Consider the following 23,691-nt stretch of genomic DNA (forward strand, 5'->3'; position numbering starts at 1 on the left):
ACAACTTTCTCTCTCTCTCTCTCGCTCTCTCTCTCTCTCTCTCTCTCTCTCTCTCTCTCTCTCTCTCTCTCTCTATATATATATATATATATATATATATATATATATATATATATATAGGACCTCTGTCAAAATATCCTGTAGTTCATTGCAATTTTGACTACTCAGTCTCACTCGCTCTCTCCATATATATGTCACTCAGACTCACCCTTCCAGTGGGTGGACATATCTTTTTCTTTTTCCTCACACTTGGGCCTCTGTCTCTAGGATTGCCCTGGTGTGAGTGTGTATGTGAATGACTGTATGCTTGCATTCCCAGTGATGGATGGTGTTCTGTCCTGGGTGTTATCCTCTGTCCTCTTCCTGCACTCCATGCAATCCCTCAGGGGGCTGTGTTTTCCAGTTGAGACTATGCTGTGGGCAGTTAGTTGCCACTTCTCACAGGGGTGTTGACTGGATGTAAGATTATTCTGCAGTTGTTGATTGTAAAGTATTCTTGGGTACTGAGAAAGGCGCTATATAGGTGTAACTTCATATCATATCATTGCGCTCTTCTGCATTGATCAGTGCTGTCATGCCTAGGATCCACTGGAGCCACTTCTCTAGGGGTCACAGCACCAAGTGATCCTATCACCTCTGGGCCAATCTTGGTCTTAACTTTCTATATTTTCTCTATTATTTCTTTCCATCCATGGTATTTTTCCAACTTCTCATATTCCTTACTTTGGATGCTTCCATCACTTGGGACTGACACATGTATTACCACTGCTGTTTTCTGCATCTTGTTTACTTCTAGTCGATTCATCACTATTTGTTTATCTGTCTGGATCCAAAGGTCCCATGGGATCTTAGTCTTGTTGTTTTCCACTACTCTCTGTAGTACATCTCATTTAGACTTGGGATGTTCAGCACCTATGCCTTGCATATGTTTCTGTATATGATCCCTGCCCCTTTGTTGTGTCTCTCAGTGTATGCTTGTCTTGTCAGCATCTTCCATCCTGACACTGGTTGCTGGATTGTCTCAGAGGCTCCTTTGCACCATCTGCATCTTGGCGCGTCATTGGAGTGAGATCGACCTGGTTCTTAGTTCTTGATCTTGTTCTGCCATGGTTAGTGACTCTGTGCTGTCCTTCAGTCCTGCTTTTTCCAATTTCTAGTAGGATTGTCTCATGTCAGCCACCTGTGGTATATTCTATGGTGGGTGCTATTGGCACCTCCTCTGACTTCCCCCCATCTGACTGAGGCACAACTTCATATATTACTGCTTTCTTGTAATTTGGATTCTGAATTTGGATAGCATTTTTATGCTTCACTAGTCTTTAAAGATTTTTTTTTTGGTACAACCAACATAAAAGCACCACATCTGTATATTATAAGGGATATGTTTAGAATGCAGTTTAGAAAGCTATTTTTCTGATAGAACCTTTTGGAATTGCCTTGGATGATGCTCTGTCAGTAGTTACAACCATCATATCTATAGTTACCAGTCAGTTGTTGATGTCATGTATCCATTCTTGTGCCAGGAAGATGACTAGAAGGTAGTTTATCCTAAGGGGAAGGGTCATCATCTTTGAAATAAAATTTCAGTCATCTTACCCTTCACAGTGTCAGAAGAAGGAGCTGGCAGTATATACCAAATTATATAAGACTGGTGGACTGGTGGAGACTAGCTGTGAGGATATTTCCATTCCTGTGAAAGCCCTGTATGTCTGCATACACACACGCCCACACACTCACTCACCCACCCACACAGGCGTTCCTTGGAAAAATATTTTGTCAGGTCAGGAAATTGAAACATGCACTTACTGCCATTACTAGATAAAAATGTGACAATTAAATTATTACCTTCCATTTGACATTTCATTTATTCATTCTTGAAAAACTTTGGAATGTTGCATTTAACATTAATGTTTTACTTCCTCATTACATGTGTGTGTATGTTTGTAGGTGTACTGAGACACCAAAGTGAAACAAATAAGCAAACAATCAAAGCAATATGTGGAATTGGTAATATGATACTAACTTGTGTTGTGCTCCCTTATCTGATATCAAGGCTTTGGACAATACTTTTACGTTTAGTGTTCTTGGTGAACTTTTTTAGTGACTGCATCCTTTCTTGACCTTGGCATTCCACCTGTTACACCTTATGTAGGCAGTTTACTCTTAATAATTCATACTTCATTGTTTTTGTTTTTTTTTCCATGTAACCTGTGCACAGGCACAAAGACAATAAATGTAATTGCTTGATGCATCTATAGAGCTGCATCACATCATTTATATTTCTAGATAGAATATATTTATTCAAAATGAGACAAAAAGAAATACACTTTTGTGCTGTTTGTCATTGAGTAACTGTACAATTTACATGGTAATACACATTCATATTAATTTGTAAAACAATATGCAGTGTCAGCCCCAAGTCCATTTAATAGTAAATTCTATTATTACTGCTTATAGCCCCAAATTTGTAAGTTGTAAAAAAAGACATTATTTTTGAGGTTTACATCATTCAATCAAATGCCTTAATAAAATTCAAGTCAATAGTTTCCACCCAGAAAAAAAAAAAATCTTTAATGCAACTAATGTAATGAGGCAAATGAACCACACTAGCTATCTGTTCCACTCAAAGTAAATGGCTTTTTAGACAGAAGGCGACAAACTTCTCCCAACTTTGTATGCCTCTCTGTGTTTCCCATATGGAGGGGCAGAACCGTTCTACTCAGCATGGCTTTTCAGAGAGCAGACGATAAAATGGCTTGCTTCTGTTGCATCATCACTATGGTTACAGTGAAAACAAAGCCACACACTAGCAAGATAGTGCTTGACCAACACAGACTGCACTATTGTTAAAAAACAAAAAAACAAAAAAAAAACATACACATCAATAACAGGTAAAACCACAAATTTTAAATACAATTTCTAATGAAGAGCAGGAAGACACCAACTTTTGACTTGCTGAAGACATCTGACGCAGGGACATAATAAATAACTGTTTTGCCTTGTTTTTTCTGAGCCATGGATTAGCCAGCACTGTTGTGCTAACTTCTTTGTCAGATTCTGGTTTCCTTATCACAAGGTTAACTAAAGAGGCATCTGGCATAGCACTGAATAGCCAGAAATAGGTAACAAAAAGTGAACTAATTTAATGCTATGTCATTTTTACACGTCATGGTGTACACAATTAGTGAACTCTAAGGCTTGCGCTTGTCTCTGGAACACGTACAAAGAATTCTCAAGGTCATACGTGCTTGTTGCCTTACCAGCAATACTCTCATTGAAATTAATGCCATTTTTTGCCCACCATTCAAAAACCCCTTAAGGTGAGAAAGGAGAGACCCTCAGTCCCAGTTTTCTAGTGCATTCATGATGCCAGAGGTCTTTCTGAGTGGGCATCTTCTTGAAATTTGAATTCCCACCTGAGCACATTGTTTTATCATTAGCACAATTTATACAGTAAGTATATCTCTTTAAATATACATTTTACAGGCCATTTGGTTAAAAGAATATATAGCAGTAAATAGGGATAAGGGGAGACTGTGGTTACAAGTTGGCATGAATGTCTTCATGACGTAGGACCTTGTAGGTGATCCAGTAAAATATATTAAATATGAGAAAAGTGAGAGGGAACACAGCCCTGGATATAGTGTCAATGCGCTTGGCCCGGTCCACGAAGCGCTTCCGGACTGACTCGCCATCGTACAAAACCTGCATTTGAGGGGAGGAGACAAACATCGTGGATCCATCTACAGCTGTCCCATGTTTTGCCTGCAGACAGTGGCCCAGTCCATAACCACGGAAATAAAAGCCTTGACTCCCACGGACCATTTCCTCTTCCTTTACAGGAAAGCAAACAAGAAACAAATGGCATTGAATGAATACATAAATGCCTTACAGGACATTATAGGATGTCAGCAAATATAATGTATTTACTACCATAATAAAACAACAAAACCGAGGCTTGTGATAATTCATCCACTGGTGATTTTCGGATGGTGTGCAAGAGCTTATGTATTGTGTATTGTGTGATTTAATGTTTTATTTCTTTGACATAGCTACATCTTTTGTACGAGATCATAACTAAATGTATAAAAACTGGAAATGGGGAATATTATACAGAACCTTTTTAATTTAAAATTTGATCTGTCTTTTATAAAGAGTCTTACAGAGATACAGGAGACCTTTTCTTTTTTGAAAATACAGGCTCTCATTTGAAAAGTCAGGACCTCGACAAAAATCTACAATAGATATTGCCATTTGATGGTTAGCAAAGCTTTTTTGCATTCTGATTGAAGGCTTTTCCCAATTCAGGTCCTCCTTGGAAATAATAATAGACATGTAGGTCAGAGCCAACATTGCTAGACATCTTGTGGGATGCAGTCAGACAGAATTAAAAGAACGTGTCTATTTCAGGTTATTAGTAGTCATGGGCTGGGCCCATTTAGTTGTTTTTCTGGTATGAGACATTTTTCTTCCTAACACTGTGATTCACTCTTTGTCCTATGTAGCGTTATTATTTGTATATGGAAGCTGGAAGGGCAATGCCAGGGATTTTTAACTTTAAAATCTATCATTACCTTTGGGCAAATTAGAGCAGTTTTGATGAAAACCATTGCTCTCTCCATAACTAGAAAAGTAAAATAGACCATACCATATAATGTCCTACCAATGTATATTGGGACACTCCAAAACCCTAAAATTGACCATGGAACTAGAAAACAGAGAAGCTTAATGAAAAAAAACAAAACCTTATTTGAGCATTTTCCACTAGATGAATCATGTCAGGAAAGATTGACAAGACAAAGGATACTGAAATAGGAACAATAATTGTATCTTTTCAAAATTATTCTATATTTACTATGAAATGGATTGCTAATGCAAACCTCCTTCTGTCATGCTATTCCATTGTGCCCTTACATGGAACATGTTATAGCCAATAGCAGTGATTAGCTGTAGCTAAATTTGTAGCATTTGCATACTATATAAAGTGCCTCTCATTTCCCTCAAAAAGTGTAAAATAAAAAACAAACAAATAAACAAAAATTTGATCTAAATTAATCCAGATATTGCCTCACATTCATCCAAAAGTGTTTTGTGTACATCTGGTGTGGAAGCATCACATTTCAAAATATTTGAAATTTGTAAATGCCACTTTGACATTGTTGGGTTTACCCAAGGTCACAGCCAAGTTTCATTTTTGACTCCCAAAATATTTGCATATTTTGTGTAAAAATACATTGTTGTCCTACAACAATGCTATCCTAGTTTTTTGCATCAATAGCATAATGTAACTAAAAAATAATGTGAAGACTGCTACACTCAGTGTATTTGTAAAATGTGATGTCAATATCTAACATGCCAATATAATTTCACATGTATTAAAAAGACTTTAACATGGTCTGTTGTACATTATAATAAACATTGTATTCTTAGGAATGGTATAGGAGGGAGAGAACAAACACTAGGGAAGCCCATTAAAGGGTGTTCACCTTGGAACAAATGGAACCAGGGGATCAAGGAAGTGGCATTCCTGCAGGTCCAATTTATAAAATTCTTATACATTAAAACTTATGATTTTTCCTTCTAAGCCTAGAATGCATCTTCTGTAACTACTCTTTTGTAAGGCAAAAGAAGTTACTCTTGTGAATTTCAGTAAATTAATTAAACTTGCATTATTGCTCCTGTTATGATTATTAACTTTGAAGGACCCATGAGATAACACAAAAAGGGTAAAGATGATAGTCTTTTGAGGCAAACATAGAAAGGTTTTGAGAGATTGATTTGTAAATTCAGCACAAGTGAATACAATGTAATTTGCTGCTGGAAGATGATTTATTATTTAAATGAGCACATGAGATTGTGGTGTTGATGGAACTGGCATCAAAGAAATCTCTTGAATTTTGTCATGAAAGAAGGAGATGTGAATTAGCTCATGGAATGGAAATCCACCAAGAAGGAAGTAGAGCAATTCAAGTCATTTTTATTTCAAATGGGAAGATGAGCCTTCAAGAAAATGAATATGAAAAGTAATAAGATGGAGAGTGGATGTTAACAGTTGGGAGAGGGTGGTGGTAAGCATACCATAGCACAGTATACTGATGCTGAGATTCTGTCTTTGGAGAATAAAGATGAAGCAAAGCATTCTGGTGCATATTTAGACCTGCAGGCACCATGGGGAATGTCAGTGTGGATGGGAGAGGCAATGCAGTTGAACAATGGAGCAACTGTGTCTCTTGCACGAGAAACGTATGAGAGCAAACTTTCCTATCTCCCCATAAAATTGAAACTTGCCAAATATTCCTGAGGAAATATTTCATTGTATGGATATGCACTGCCAGGGCTGGACTGGCACACTTGTTCAGGCTGGGAATCATGCCAGGATTCAGGCCACACACATACTCACAGCTACTGCATCTGTATGAATAGATGTTTAGTATGGGTTTTTATATGTATATTTAAGGCAAAAAAAAAATTTTGCATGTTTAACATGTTTAACCCCCAAATATCTGTCTATATATTGAATGGGCTGCACAATGGGAAGCAATGAATGTGCTCATTTACAGCTAGTAAACATTAAGGTGCTGTAGGTTATAAAAAACAACCAAAACAATCCTGAACTAATGAAATCATTCTTAAATGGCTGATCTGTCACTCCCTTGCTGAATGAATCAGTAATTTTTGAATACTTAGCAGCTTCTACAAGTGCTTTTTTTTTTTTTTACTCTTTCTCTCTCTGCTCCACCTTTCCTCTTCTTATCCATTTCTACGATGGTACAAGCACAAACTCTCCAGCTTTATAGTGTCAGTGGATAATCAGAGTTTTTTTTTTTGGCATGCTATGTCATGGCAAAGACCAGATTCGCAAAACAGTACTGCAGAGACACTGTGTGTTCACAAGCTATGCTGTGTTGTTTAGTTCATTATATATTGTAACATTATCAAGCCTGGCTGTCCAGGCCACTGGGAAATCTCCTGGTATATAAAATAAAATAAATAACCAATTAAAGGAGAAATCATAAATTTGAAGTAGCAAACAATGAAGTAGCAAACAATATTTTTTAAAGACTTGGTCCATATATATATATATATATGGTATACGCACAGTTGAGGGCTCACCACGGAAACAAGCTAATCTGAATGACTTCACATGAGTCATTATAACTGGTTATAGCATTCTGGTCCCATTATTTCTTCAATATATGACTGAGTGTAATAAAACATACCATGAAACAAATGAATAAGGAAAAGCACAAATGCGTATGTTTGTTTATGTGTGCATGTATATCTATGCTTTTGTGGGTGTGCAGACTTACTATCCTTCGCCTCCGTTGCCGCTTGCGCAGTCTGATGAATTCCTTGTGTTGCCTTGAAACAAAGTTGACTGCTGCATACTCCAGCAAAGCAGCAAAAACAAACAGAAGGCAGACAGCCATCCAGATATCAATTGCCTTCACATAAGAAACCTATGATACAGGAAGATCATCAGAATGTCAGCAGCCAGTCAACAGTTGCACAACATGGCAGCGTAACAGACACACAAGATAGCAGAATAAAACAGAAATAATCTCACACACACACACACACACACACACACACACACACACACACACACACACACACACACACACATCTTAGCACAGCACAGTTATCTTCTTTGGATTTATGTATTTTTCTTCATACTTAAAATCATGGCTACTATCAAGCAATTAACACATTTTTATAATCAACTGGACAGTACTGTCTCCAGTTTAGTCATTAAATTGATTAAATATACTTGGACTAAAACAGAATAAACAGCCTTATAAACTTTATTTGACAATGTTTGAGAGACAACATCATTCCAAAGGAGTTCCAACTCAATTAATCCCACCACAAATGTCAGCCACTACCACATGCCTACTCACTTTAGCTGCAGCAGAGGAATTATGAGGCAAACAGTTAACAGCTACATTCTGAGAATCCATAAACTTAATGAAGAAATAGATTAAAACCAAGATTAAATACACATGTAATTCTGACCCTAACATGGCACCAACTGAATTGTGATGTTTTTCAAACAAGAAGTTGACTTTGTTTAGGAAAAGGAATGAAAACAATTGTACTTCCATACCAATTCCCCTGCTTCCTATATAACTGAAAGAAAGTAATCTGTCCTATCAAAAAGTTTAACATTTGTCTAGGCTTGCTGCTAATGAATTTCAGTCCACCAAAGAATTAATTTACTAACACTAAAGATTTTCCCAATATACATATTTATTTTACCAAAAATGGCCAGGATAATTTATGCACACCATGAAGATTTGAATTATAATGCAACCATGTCTTCCTGGACATCTCTTACAGGGGAATTTGAAACAATAGATATTTATATTAATAACTGTGAAAAATAAATTAGTAACATAAATTTCAACAAACCTAATAAAAACTTAATTTCCCAAATGAAGAATACTCTGCACTTAAAAATTTAAACAAAAGGAGCGACATTATTATTAAGCCAGCTGAAAATGGTGAGAAAAGTCTTTTACAAGAAGGAAGCAATCATGCAACTTTCTGTTACTATGTTTCAGTAACAGTCCTCCATTCAGTCCAATATTAATCACGCCATTTTAGCAGGACACCTCCCTGATTCTGCATGGAATTGTTCTGTAGATAATCCTCACTGTAGCCATTTCTATCTTTCCCCTAAAATTCATAAGGAAAACAATCCTGGATGTCCTATTGTATCTGCTTGCTCCGGCCCAACAGAAATTATATCTCACTTTCTAGATGACATTTTTCAACCAAATAAAGACACTTTCTACAAACGCCTGAAAGAACAAACGTTACCTGTCAACTCCTTACTTTTTTTCAGTGGACATTAAAATTTTATATTTGTATATTTGTAATATTGTATGTAGGCTTTAGTACTGGTGGAGATACCTTGGGTAGAGAGGCCCTTGATCCTGAGCTTTGGGTGGTCATTGTAAGAACAGTGGTGATACCAAGCCCCACTCTAGCCGGAGCAGCATCCATGTTGATCCAGAATGAAACCCAGGACAGTATGACGATCAGCAGACTAGGAATGTACATTTGGATGAGATAATAGCCCATCTGTCTCTCTAAGTGAAACTTTACCTCTATACAGGTGAATTTACCTGTGGGACAGAGTTTCATATCAGTTAGATTGTAACATCATTCATGGGCTGTACTGGTTGTAATAGAATAGTGGAACATAGACCTGTATTGTAATGTTTGGTACAGTAGCCAAGATCTTTCTCTTCCTTCAGCACAAATTGTGGGAGCATCAAATCATCAGCCACTTGAACAGGTCCATCAGAAAGCCACTCAAAAATCAGGTCATTCATGGTATAGCCAACTGCAGTCAGAGAGAGAGAGAGAGAGAGAGAGAGAGAGAGAGAGAGAGAGAGAGAGAGAGAGAGAAAGATTGTCTTTCCTATATCATGCATAGCTTTTTTTTTGCCGTGTTAAAGGTCATCTGCTACAGGGTCTTAAAATGGCTAGCTTCTGGCTGGCAATTTTAATGTATGTTGATTCCGATACCCATTCACACAGGTGCTTGGCTGTTTAGCCTTATTGTGATAACTGAATTGAAAATCATATCACTTTTTTCATGACCTACAAAGCTCACCATCTTTCTACATCCTCCATATCTAATGTTTCTCTTCCTCAGCTCGATTATGAGCCTGTTAAAAATGCATGGTGCTCGCAATAACAGTACAGAATGCCTGACACATCTGATGTCTGTTACGGCCTCTTGGGGTCTGGTTTAAAATACATCAATTATTCACCCTTTCCCCCCCCCCCTTCTCACCTCCAGCAACAATATAACACACTCATGGAAGAAAAAAAATGCTGCCATAACTTTTTTGCTATTCAAAATAAAACACATTATAATAAAAATAAAACCTTAATACATTTGTGATGTCTTAGACAAGCAACTGCTGAATAGAGAATCTATATACATATCTTTATTATAAATACAAAAGAGACAACTTAAGAACAATGGTATGGTTAAGGCGGAATCTGGAATAGCATCAGCTTCGATTGGCCACTGAGTGTCTCCATATTGAAGATTGTTGGGCCTGTAATATTCTGGAATTTCTTACATTTATACACACATTTGCCAGAGAGAAAAGATCAAGAGGACAGAGATATGTCATCCACCAACACTCCAGTGCAAAGTAAAGCGAATACCAGAAAACCACTAAAAAGTGGACTGTCAGGTGTAATTTTACAATAATAATACTTTAGAGGTTGATTCCATCTAAAAGCATAAAGCTCTAAATTGGAATGCCAATCAAATTCAAACTGTAGTACAGTCAGGTTGGGCTGGTGGAAAGTTTCCAGACTGACTGTGAGGTAGCTACTGTTTCCAATAAATATAATTAAAATATTTTGAGGAAGAGAAAATTGCAACATAAAGGAAAAAATTAGGACATTTTAACTTAATGATTATTCCTTGTAGAGATATCTTGTTCCTCCTTTGAATGTCAATTTTAATCTTGTTTTACATATTACTAAAATTGTCTCTAGTGTACAGGTGGTTACACCAAAGTAAGTTATTGTGCTTCTGATTTTACTGTCCCCAGTAGTGCTGACTTAATCAGTAACAAGGTACTAAAAGACCACCTGGGTGTTTTGGTTATCATGGGACTTTAAAGAATACAATATTGCCAAGAAATCAGACTGTAAAATCAGTAGGATGACAATAGAGGCAGAGTGAAGCTAATGAAAATCCTAAAACCCATGGAAATCATACAAGAAATCCTGAAATACATTATGCAAATGTTAATGAAATGGTCTTTGAGAGAACTGAGTTGGAGAGTATTATTTTTATCTTTCCATGAATAATAATAATAAGTGATATAATTCATGAAACTATCTTAGATGAGGTTGAAGGAACAGGACAGGTTTTTATCAAGTCTGGAGTCTATGAAATCTGTTAGGATTTAAGTTAGTATTTATACTCACCACTCACAATAAGAACTGGAGAACTCTAAGGAAGTATAGATATCAATAAAAATAAAACTAGTGCCAACAAGCTGAACAGAGAGCAATTAGACTTTTCTAAAGTCAAATACATGCTTTTCATTCCATATAAGCTTTCACCTTCTACCCGTATGAACACCCTTTTAGGTCCTGATAAGAGCACATGAAAAAACAGTAATCATGGTTTTTATTTAGAAAACAATATGGTAAATTGTATCAAATGGGTGTCTAGTATTAGGGCCAATGTAAACAGACTTTTATATTTTTTTTTTCCAAAACTCACATCTATTTGGCATCATCTGTTCACTATGAAACTTGAACTAAAACTGTTAGAAAAAATGAAGAAAAACGATAGATCCGATATGTCTGTTCATGTCTGGATAGTAGAACAGAAAATATGTACAATTTGTAATAAACATGTAAATTACTTTACAGGTCTAAAAGAAAATAATGTAAACTGCTGATACATTGCTAGTTCAATCAACCCAGCCAGCAGCAGTAATCAGACCCATTCCCATATAAATTTCTGAAACTTAGGTGAAAGCAAACAGCTTGTAGTAATATAATAGATAAAGGAGGATGCTCATCAAGCCAAGTGCAGAGAAAGATACCCTACATAGAAGATCTATCAAGCATTCTTCTCTATTATATGGTGACCAGCTCTCCTGATATATTTCACATGAAGCTGGAACCCTCCTTACTGTTGGATTCCATTGGCAGAGTGGGCATTTGGTCCCAACATCATCTTTCTACCAGTTGTATTGCATTACTATGCCATTGCCATACCTGTGCTGCCATGGCAACGAATGAACAAAAATTGGGCTTTTAGAGATGTTCCACAATATCTTCACACCATTGTATTGCACGTTAACTGTAGTGAGTGACACAAGGATTACAGATCCAAGGCATGAGAGGAAGCTAGGGTTGCACCAATTCCTCTTTTTTTTGTTTTTGGTCTTGATACTGATACCCATGACAATTGACTGTGGGGGACAATTGAGCACATTGGTTTCAATTAGCATGGTGGCTTGGTGGTTAGCAAGTTTGCCTATCAGAGTATATATATATATATGTGTGTGTGTGTGTGTGTGTGTGTGTGTGTGTGCTTGAGTGTGTGTATGTGAGAGTTTGGTGTGTGGGTGTGTGTGTGCGTATATGTATGTCCAGTGATAGTTGATGCTCTGTCCTGGTCTTAACCTCCTCCCCTCCACCTGGTGTAGTCCACCAGAGGGCTGTGCTTTCCTCTAGAGAGTACACTTTGTACAAATTGGCTACAGCTTCTCATCGCTGTCTGAGTGATTTGAGTGTAAAAGCTGAATTCTGTCTGTAAAGCATTCTTGAGTTCGAGAAAGGTGCTGTACAAATGTCACTAATAATAATTCTGAGATGTTAAACTGCAGTAATAGCTGTTTAATCACACAAATTTACTTTTTGTGTTTTTTGTTGTTTTTTTTAGCTTTCATATTATTTTATCTATGTTTTGACTCTTTTGAATGCTTTTTCTGCTTGTCTTGAGCAAACAACCATTTTGTATGATGCTTCTAAAGATTTAGTTTAATGTAGCCTATTATATTTCACAGCATGTTTTACACCTATAAAACTGTACCTTTGTAAACATTACAAGATGCTGTACTAAAAATATGTGTATATATAGCCTAATGTAATATAATGGATATATTCACACACCAACATTCATTTTGGGCTTGTGCACATTAAAAAAAAATATTGTACATAATTGCTTTGTTACAATTTTATTGTTAACTTTTGGAAGTGTGAAATGCTGATCGGATCCATTTTGGATGTCAATAATGGTGTGAATTCTGTCTGATATATTAGATATGAGATTCACTAGTTAAACTTTTTTTCTGCATTGTTATGCGGAAATCTGGGAACAGTGTTTGTGGGCGTCACCATATATGCCTGTTTACCTCCCTTGAGGAATTATCTCTCTTGCCACTGCAGCACATGAAAGATAAGAGAATGCATCCATCCAGTGTTGTTTTCTTTCCCATCATAGACACATGACAGACTGATCGTAAAACTTGTCCCCTCAAGGATGGTATCCAATTGGGAAGATTAACTCTGGCTATGAAGTTAAGAAAACAAATAGATCAACAACACTGGCAAGATGTACTCCTGGTCAATACATTACAATCAGTTCTGATGCATCTAAGACTATCTCAGACCATGAAAGTCAGTGTATTAATCTTATGATAGATATTTGCTATTTGTCATCATAATTATTTAAAATTGGTCGTTTTATGAGCATAACTCTAAACTACATGTGCATTGCTACAACAGGCCTCATCTTCAAGAGGAAATCAGCCAAAATGCAGTTACCAGATGACAGCACATAATTTGATTGGTTTTGTAATATTAACTCTTCTTAATTATGAATGATAAAATATATTGAAAGATTCAACTTTCTAATATTGGCAATACCCTCTGAAGTGTCCCTGGGTATCCTTTGAAGAAGAATACATGATCAGTTGAAAGTCAATCAAATTATATTATTATACCTAACACACTGTCCCTCTTCTGAGGATCATTTTGTGTCACCACACCCCCACCCCCGAAATTGAGAAAATAACTATCTGCTGATACATGAAATTGAAATTTTGATTAAATTAGTCAAGCATATGGGTGTAATTACAAGCTGGGCATTTGGGCATTTTGGGTGGGGGTTAGACAGGGAGCTATTTTGACTCACGGATGAGGAATTGTGAGAACTTTTGGAAGCTAAGAAAGGTCATATAATATAAAAGGTACACAAAATAAAAATGTCATTATTGATATCTTGTAAATTCATTTTAAGAGTTTTTAAGAGGGCACTGGATAGTGAATTTCTTTCCTTTGCAATTTCTTTAATGAAAGTAATAAAGAAATAACATTTTCTTTTCAGTTTTAAAGTCATAACCTTGTATCTGATATTTCTCTTAACAAATTTATTGTAAGATGTATTTTAAATTATTTTATGCTAACATCATATTCTTATTACAATTGTTATAATAGAGATTTACAACAAAAAGTCACTATGGGAACACTGTGTCATGTTCAAGGAACTTCCGCGCATCCCTTTGCACTGAATTATTTGAACACAAAAAGAGCCCACATAACTGATCACATTAACACACATTTCATTTAATTGAAAAATTAGCAGTATAGCATTTCTTCACTACCATGCAAGTAATCTAGCTATAGAGAAATAATGCTACTGTAGACAGATCAGCTTTGCTAAATGAACCCATCAACAAAAATGTCAAAAGAACATTTGCTATGTTAGATGTCATTTTGGGAGTTAAAAAAAGAACATTTGTTAAATACCAATTGTTATTTCAACAAATTCATAAGTTATTAAATAAGCCCAATTAAATATGATTGTGTACTATATAAAATTGCAAAATAAATCCACCAGTCATATTTTTATAAACAGCTTATTGTCTATAGCCCACCAGGAACCATGAACATTGTTAACCATAGGACCACTGGATCATTTTAGGTGCTAGACCACTCTCTCCGTCAGTGACACTGATGTTTAAAATTTTATCAATGAGCCTGTTCTAGCTCAACACCCACAACCACATTTTGTTATGAGAACTCCTGCCTTTATGGACAAATCTTTATGCTGATGGACATTCACTTCTGTTTCCTAGGCCAATAGAGTTTCTAAAAAGTGAATGGAAAGCAGTGTGAAAAGAAAGCTTAGAAGGGGGACAGGTGGGAGAATACAAGAAAAAGAGAGGACTCACAACTTTCCAACTGCATAGTACAGGTCTGAATGTCCATTGGAAAATTCTTCAAGTCCATTGGGCAGGATAAAATGAGTGTTAGCCTGAGACAATGCAAAAGAGGGAAGGAGAGAGAAAGGAAAGTTCCAAGAAATAAGTGAAGTAGAGGATGTTTGGAAAGAAAAAAACTAATCAGAGAATCTGTGACACAAAAGATACCAAGATGACTTTTAGCAGAATTAGCAGAATTACAACATGATGGATTTATGATAAATTACGGAATTGTGTAGCTGACAGTAATAGCAAAATTGTCTAGCAGAATTTCTTTACTTTAGAATTGCCACAGATCTGGAAGTTGTTAAGAGAAATGCCACAGGAGGTAGACAGTTTGGATAGAGGCTGTGTAATAACTTGCTTTAATCTTTTTCTTTAAGAAGAGAATAAAGCCAAAAGCCATAAAATGGAAAAGATTGATTGTATCTTAACCATCTGGGGTCCAGAGTTACACCCTACTGCTGTGATTAATATACACAGAGCAATATATATTATTAAATATACTGTTTCAATTACCATACCATTATAGTGTGCTTTTTCACATTTACAGCAACATGCTTTTTACACTTATTCACCAGGCTTAGACCTCTAAGGGTTAGTTACATAAAATTTTAAATGACAAAATATCACACAAAAAATATTCACTGAGTATTTAAAGTTATCCAATGTGCGCAATTTAGTTCTTCAGCTAAGAAAACATATCATAGACGTTATATATTGTCCATACTTGGCTATAGTAATAAAGAAAAGGAAAAACAGCAAACTCCCTGGTTAGCAGTCAGGAATGACTTCTCTGTATAATCTTCAGATAAATAGTCCCTGTATAGACACAGCCATAGTTTAACGTAGTAATCGATTTATTACTGACCTTTGACCAGAGCTTCATCCCGTGGTTTGTGCTGTTTTATTTTACCATGGGGCATTCAGCACCATAAACCACAAAAATCTATTTGACAGGCCTTACTCCTATTTGCTTATGTGTTGTCACTAGATACCATTATTCACATGGTATTGACTTTCAGTACTACATGACTTAACACAACCAAATGTATCTATCATACCAAATAATAAACTTCATCTTTGCTAGACTGAAGATTGCATAAAGGAGATTAAGAACTGCATAACAAGTCACTTTCTCCTACTACTGTTGGCCAAGTACATCTTCAATCTCTGGCTTTGCATTTCAGCTATATCTATCTATCTATCTATCTATCTATCTATCTATCTATCTATCTATCTATCTATCTATCTATCTATCTATCTATCTATCTATCTATCTATCTATCTATCTATCTATCTATCTATCTTCCTCCTAGAAGATATTGACAACCCCCCCTAAAAACAACCCCCCAAACCACTCTCCTTATAGGATGCAGAGTAACTAGTCCCTTCCACAGTGGATGATAGTGCTTCATACCTGGGCGTTTCAGTAGAAGGTGCCTATGGTTTGATATTACTAGTCCTGCTTCATCAATAATGTCCTGGCTGCCTATTAAATTTTGCATTGAATATGAATTACTACTACAGAATGATAATGCTCTAAATGCTCTGGCATCTCATAACCTTTCCAGTTTGTTCCAGAACATAGCTCATGAACTCATGGTCCCAAACCAAACTATTTTACTGTCAAATATGTGATGAACTCTAAACCTGCCTTTCCTTAGTACTAACATTCTGAGAAAACAATTAACTCTTCTTTGACCAAATTGGTCTTTTGATTTATTAATAGGCTCTTCCTTTTAATCTCTGACCATCATTTCTGAATTTAGGGCTCTGCTATTTTTTGGCCGCCAGAAAAGATTCCTCTTTTAAATCTTTGCTCCTCTCAAGGTTTCTTCCCCACAACCCATGTATTCCTTTCTTCTGTAAGAGGTAAACATGTCCATTGTAATATGTCTAAATCTGCAATGCAGTTTCTATTTATTACCTCAACAACATAAGTCATTTTTTTGATGGCTTTAATACATAACACAGTTCATTTTTGCAATCTTGCTATATTACTCCTGACAAGCTTATCCAGTGTACCTGCTGTCTTTACGTGCTCAGAAGTTTGAATTACAAACAAAAATTTAAAAACCCAATCTAATCCCAAATGTAGCTCTTACAGTTCCCACACAAATCCCACACAAGCCTACATTTACCTGATGCTGTACAGTACATTTCCATTCTGGAAGATCCGTAGAAGCTTGTTGTCTGTAGTAACTTCGTGGAAGTTTGCACCCTTCTCATTGGCAAAGAAGAGATCAGGTTTCCATATAGAGTCCAGCATTGAGGGGTCCAGGTCAAGAGATGCATCTGGATATTCACTATAGGCCAGACGAGGGTCATTCCACTGTTGCCGTAGAAACACATTTAGTCTGTAGTCCTGCAGAGAAAGACAGAATGCCAACCAATATAGAATTCCCATGAAAAAAACATAATGTATCCATGAAAAAGGTATAAATTTTTTTTTCATTGTGGATTCAACAGAATTTTTGATTAACCACTTTTATCATTTTTTAAATCATTGAAATGTCTCAGATTTGCTTTGCTGGACACTTTAAAAGACAAATGTGCACTTCAATAGAATATTAATGACACATTACATTATCTAAATCAATTGTACTAAAATGAGGCATGTATGTAATTTAGTGGGGTTTTTTTTTTGGTAATTTATTAATTTTCTGTAGTATGTCAAATAAAAGGAAACAAGCTGGCAAGACTCAAACAGTCAGTGTATTACTTTTAATGGTGTTCCACATTTTACTACTCGTATAATGTGTTAGTTTGGGTGGTGTGAGCAGTGTCCCCCCAAAGCTGAAATGAAACCTACGCCACTAGCATTAATGCCTGAATATGCAAATATCCCATCACTGATGTGGAAAAATGATAATGCAGATCAAATCAGGAGGAGGTTTTCAAATATACCATTGTTGTTTCTGTAATGGATCCAAAACTGTTGATGAAAATGTTACAGGTGACATTGACTGGTGGGCCTGTTGAAAGAGAAGAAAGATAATTCTATAAACATTAAGAATAAGGTCAATCAGTTTTTTTCAGGTGGTAAAGTTGTAGGAATCAGCCGTATTGGAGAATATGGAGCAGATTATGGAACAGAAAAAATAAGTAATTCAAGTAATGCTTTTGAGGGAATTAGACAAGAGGAACCCCACTTTCGATTAAACAACAGATATAGGTTATGGTACCACCTATCATCACAGAACGCTCGCCTCCCGCGAGTCACATGGTTTGGCCCACCACGTGACTTGGGAGGATATTTGTTTGTGGCAACGCCTGTACACATCTGCACCTTGTCTTGTCTGTGTATTTAAACCCGTGTCAGTGTGTGCAGTGTGTTGGTCATTGTTAGTGCAGCGTGTTTGTAACTATATGTATAGAGTCTTGACTGTTTGTTTAATATCGTGTTAAATGTTAAAAGTTGTTAGTGTTTAGCGTGCTCATGTTCATTGTTTGTGTTTTCATGTGAGTGCCACATTTGTCCTTTATGTTGTGTTTGAAAAAATGTTCGTCCATGTTGAGGAAGTCTGTGCGTCCTGCTCCACGCCCTTCAGTACTTGGGTTGTCACGTTACACCTATCATTTACCCTTCTGTGCTAGATCCTATTTCAAAATGCACACTTATCATCTAACTTAAAGTACCCATATAAAATGTCCCAATATAAAATAATGAATAAAGAAGAATAAAAAAGTCACACACACAAAAACAAAAATAAAAATGTTCTCATAATCACCACAAAGTCCTAATTCTCATGGTTCTTAATTAGTCCCATATAGTGTCCAGCTGCACAGTAGCTTTAAATCCTTCAGACCTAATAGGTTCCCCTTTTGCTCCTCTTATGGTTGCTTCCTCATACCATCTTAGGGAGGTTTTCCTTTCCTCTGTCACTTATGCATAGTTTGTTCATCAGATTGTTTGTAAAGCTTAACTGAGACAATGTCTATTGTAAAAGGTGATGACAAAGTACTACATACATATAACATGACAATAAACACACACTAGCCCTAGCAAAATAATTTTTTTCTGATTAGATAATAATAATAATAATATTATTGTTGTTTTTCGAACTTGAATGTCTTAGTTCTTATATCTAAATACCTACGTAGTTTTGATTTTTTTAAAATGTTTTTCATATTCTTCTTCTTCTTCTTATCATTAGTAATAGTAGTAGTAGTTGTAGGAGCAATACAACACCAACAACAATAATAATAATAACAACAACAACAAGTAGCACTAATAACGGTGATGATATAAACAAACAAGCAAATAAATATGCAGAGATGTTGGTATTTGAGGCTATAAGGAGATTCTTTAACTTCTGACCATTTGATCATATTCTATAGTTTCAGGAGTTTTTATCCTTTAGTTTCCATTTTACTCTGTGGAAAAAAAGAAGCTGAACTGGTAAAAAATTTAAATGAAGTAAAGAAAAAAAATGCTGTATTTCAATACATAAAACCCCAAGTTATCAACACTTTCATTGAAATACGCAACAAGGATCTCTCTACCCTTACAGTGTTTTTTTCAATATGATATATATGTATGGTCAAAAGCAAAGGTCTGTGAGCCACTTTCCTTCTCACCTTTCCTTATCAGAACACCATTACCATATTACTATTTAAGATTTGAATATTTAAAAAACTTTGAAACTCAGGCATCTGAAACTACATCACCTAACTATGTCCTGAAAAAGAACAAAAAGAGGAGTTTGGGATAAAACATCATTCAGTGAATGTCACCATCTTAGACATTCTGTCATCCTCCCATTTACCTCAGTTCATTTTTTTCTATACTTCTCAAACTATTTTATTTAAATAAGCTAAAAACTGTTCCTTATCTAATAGCGCTCCTGAATTCAACAAACAGCTTTCTTGACTGATCACTGTTCTAAATATTTTTTAGCTCATCTGCTGAAGTCCTGAATATGCTGTTAAAATTCAGTTGTCCTTTTATTTAATATTCAATGTTAACCTGTTATTAGTATTTATATTATGGGCATTAATTATTTAGCTATTCAGAGTCTATTGTACATCTTTTGTAAGACTTGTAGATGTACTGCAGATACATTTCAGTCACCAAAATTCCATTATTGATAAATTTTCTAAACTAGCTGTAATTAATATGACAATCTTACTGAGCCATAGCTTAAACATTACTAGATTATTATCATTTAGTGTAGTTTGTTATTGGTTTGTTTTTGGCTATTGGTTCACATGAGTCAATTTAATTTGCTCAATCAACAGCACAGCGTAATGTTGGATATGGACGGGCTGTGGGTTCATGGGTATACAGTTAAAGATTGTAACCCATCTTCTGCCATGTCCATTTGTCCCACCTTCTACTCCATTCATCAGTGATCTGTTTCTGACCACAGGGACATTGCAGATGGGATATTAATTGCTTGGTGGAGCATTCTTAACACAGTAGTTACACTGGCATGGTTGTGGCATGGTAGGCTCAGTGGTAGATCATAGCCTCACTTCTGGGATGAGAGTGGTCTGCCACAGCAGTCCTGTGGTCAGAAGCTGACTGCTGTTAAAGAATTGGACGATGGCTTCCAGAAACAATGCATGGCAACAGATTATTTTATATTAGTGACAACATTTTAAACAAGAGGTTTACAAAACAAGAGGTGGATCTTACCTTTAAAGTTGGGTCTAATGCGTGCATCATAGCCTGAGGTTCTTCCCATCAGCTTGTCCAGGAAATCAGAGGGGGACATTGGCTTTGCTGCTGGTCTACTTGGGAATTTTATTTCATCATTACAGGAGCCCAGTCTGCAAATGAGACCAAGAGAGATGGAGAGAGAGAGAGAGAGAGAGAGAGAGAGAGAGAGAGAGAGAGAGAGAGAGAGAGAGAGAATGTGGGAGGTGAGAAGAAGAACAAACTTAATCTGAGAAGAAATGGAAAGACTGCTCAAACATATAGTAAAGCACAATAAGAACATCACAACCAGTGATGTAATTTTGGATATGCCTGTCTAATTTAATATGAAATAAATTACTTTTCATGCTTCAAAGGAAAATATGTGTCCCTTAAATTCTCTACACTGGGGGATGGTTGAGGCAGTGTTTGTGACAGATTGATAGCCCAATTGAAATAGTGTGAATATCACTGTGAGAGAGACAAAGCTTCAGCAAGGCTCAGCCTGAGTCTGACCTCCTCCTCATGCCTCAGCCAGAAAGTCTGGAGCCTAGGGACTTGGCTCTCTCTCTCTGCTCTCTGTAGTGAAACCAAGTTGATGGCTCCCCAGGCCTTTAAATCAATGTTGCTGAGGGCCACCATCACAATCCCAGCTCCAGGGCTCTCTCTTTGTGTACTACACTGTGCAGCTGCTAGGTAATTACAGTCTGACTACTATTTCTTGCATAATGCTGTGCAAGTAATTATGTTATTATGGTATTTTAGAAAGAAAAACACCAAACACTGGTGATTTGATATTAAAGGGCCACATTTTATTTCTATTATTTTAAAATTTCTGTCTATTTCTATCACACATTAAATGTGGAAATATATGTATATGGATATACATAAATAAATAGATTAAAACATTAATTAATAACTAAGAATGTACTTTTATGGCAATTTTATACCTGTAGGTATTTATACCTATACCTATATGTAACACAGTGTGCAAGTACAAAATCACAAAACCCTTGGAATTATCTGGATGCCTGTTTGATTGGCAATTATAAAGCAATATTCTAATTTAAGTTATTGTAATATTAACGACAGCTCAAACAACATATACCAAATCTTTACTGAAGATGTTGTTTCAGCAATCAAGTTAATTGATGAACAAAGTATGTGAACCTCTAAAATAAGACCTCTTTAGAAGGAGTCATTTCACACTTAGTAATTTCATGCAGTTTGAATCTGCATTGTGTCCTGATAAGATTTTAACCTTAGTCAGATGTATTCTGATTAGCCAAACAGAGATCTTAGTGCTATATAGCACATTAGTTGAAAACAACCATCTGACAACAACATTTCTGTTCTGTTCTTGTCCTGTTGCTCTATATGTAAAATGTGGTTGCTCTGAGAACTGCAATTTTGCATATTATTTTTAATTCTCTTAAGGTTAGCACAAGATGGCAATTTCCACATTGCACTAGATCCTGGACATTGCATTAGAACATTACTTTAGATCCTGGACAGTGTAACGGTTCCCTCCATGGTACCATGTGGTATCAGCTGCCATGGAGCTTTTGTTATTTCTTATCCTGCCATGTGCAAATACAAATACAAATCCTGCCATACAAATTTTGTCTGGGCCAAATCTTTAACTCTTTATCACTGGTCAGTTTCATCCCTAAAACAGAAACAGACATCACCCTGTGTCAGCAGCTAGCAGCGTAAAAGAAGTGATGTGGATGCCAGCACAACTGCCCCCTAAAACTGCTCCACCATGCCCTGTGAGGCTGGAGCCCAGGATTTTCACAAATCTGCAGAAGCTATGCACATATGCTTTGGTGCTATCACAATAACTTGGAACACCAGATGGCTCACACACACATATATATATATATATATATATATATATATATATATATATATATATATATACTTGTTGATAAGAGCAGTTCCGAGGAAGTGGTAGCACAAACACAATTTTAAGGTAATGCTGGGTTCAAAGCTAACATTGCACTGGTGGATTTTAAATGTCCTTACCTATTGTTGTGCAACTCCACCAATCTTGCTGCATTTTATTGACATTTTATCCAAAGCGACTTACAATTATGACTGAACACCTTTTGAGCAATTGAGGGTTAAGGGCCTTGCTCAGGGGCGCAACCATGGCAACTTGGTGGTCAGGGCTTGAACTTGCAACCTTCTGATTACAAGTGCTGTGTTAGGCAGCTTTGATGTCCCAGTCCAGCCACAAAATTACAACCTATAATGTGATTTTGTCACCATAACTCCAACACATTTGTTATGAGAGCTTGCCTATTATTCTTTTTAAATGATAAAGAAACTGCTTAATATCCTGATCATGATACAATGACCAAGTTTTTTTTACCCAGTTTTTTATTTTAATTGACAAAAAGAATAAAAAAGGTTGAGAGAGAAAACAGTAAATTAATAGTGCAGTTAAGAAATGTTCAGACCAGTTCAGGCAATATTAGGAAGATATGAATTGAAGAGAATCCAGGTTGACTTGTGCTGATCTGTAGTGCTCTACTGGGTGACGACTTCAGCTTTTTTTGGCCCCTAGTGGTGACTATTTTTCAGGTGTCAGCTAACTCCTGCATCAACCCTTGTACATTTCTAATGACTGTCCTTGCTGATTGTACTCCATCTTTCACCTCGCTCTGGGAAAGCTATTGATGAAGCAGTTTTGTGCCAGAATGTTTTCATCTGGTCTGATCATGTGAGACATCTGAGATAGAATTGGTGCACATGGGAAATGAAAAATAAGATGCACTGAGCTTCCTGGTCGACAACAGCTGAGAAATACTGTTGTATAATGTTTGCAGTATAGAGTAAACATGCCCAGATACTAGATCATCAAAGCATGAAAGTTGAAGTATTTAAATATAAAGGGGAGTTTGTGTGTGTGTCTCTTCTCTTTAGGAGATGTCAGACATAATTGCTTGCATGCAGTACATGTTGCTTAGAACACTGCTTAAATAAAATAAAATGGATCTTGTCAAATTTTTGAAATACAAGTTGGTGAGATTTAACAAAAATGACCATTCAGACAGATGTACTACTGCAGTGTCACTGAGCCAGATTATAGTAATAAATCCTTAACAAACCACTTCCTCTACACCACATATCACTTGCATCTGTTTGTAACAGCTCTATAATTAATTGTAGTGCAAAATGCACACAAACACAGTTAGTTTACTATGTCATCGAATGCTTGTTTGAGAGACAGTAATAATGGGACCAAAGTCTTTTTAGTTTTGAGTAAGTGGTAAT

General features: G+C 36.2%; 1 protein-coding gene across 1 annotated transcript in view; it reads right to left on the bottom strand.

Moving 5' to 3' along the window:
* Positions 1-2,339: 2,339 nt before the first annotated feature.
* Positions 2,340-23,691, bottom strand: part of glra4a (glycine receptor, alpha 4a) — a 43,597-nt gene continuing 22,245 nt past the window's right edge. The window contains exons 2-9 of the mRNA XM_026997657.3: positions 20,410-20,543; positions 17,676-17,743; positions 16,910-17,133; positions 14,736-14,818; positions 9,215-9,352; positions 8,917-9,131; positions 7,311-7,460; positions 2,340-3,834 (exon numbers count right to left, since the gene is read on the bottom strand). Of these exons, the coding sequence (XP_026853458.1) occupies positions 3,541-3,834; positions 7,311-7,460; positions 8,917-9,131; positions 9,215-9,352; positions 14,736-14,818; positions 16,910-17,133; positions 17,676-17,743; positions 20,410-20,543 (1,306 nt within the window). The 3' untranslated portion in view covers positions 2,340-3,540. The remainder of the gene's footprint in view (positions 3,835-7,310; positions 7,461-8,916; positions 9,132-9,214; positions 9,353-14,735; positions 14,819-16,909; positions 17,134-17,675; positions 17,744-20,409; positions 20,544-23,691) is intronic.

Source organism: Electrophorus electricus, chromosome 16, assembly GCF_041902795.1.
Source record: "Electrophorus electricus isolate QZ-2024a chromosome 16, ASM4190279v1, whole genome shotgun sequence".
NCBI lineage: Eukaryota > Metazoa > Chordata > Actinopteri > Gymnotiformes > Gymnotidae > Electrophorus > Electrophorus electricus.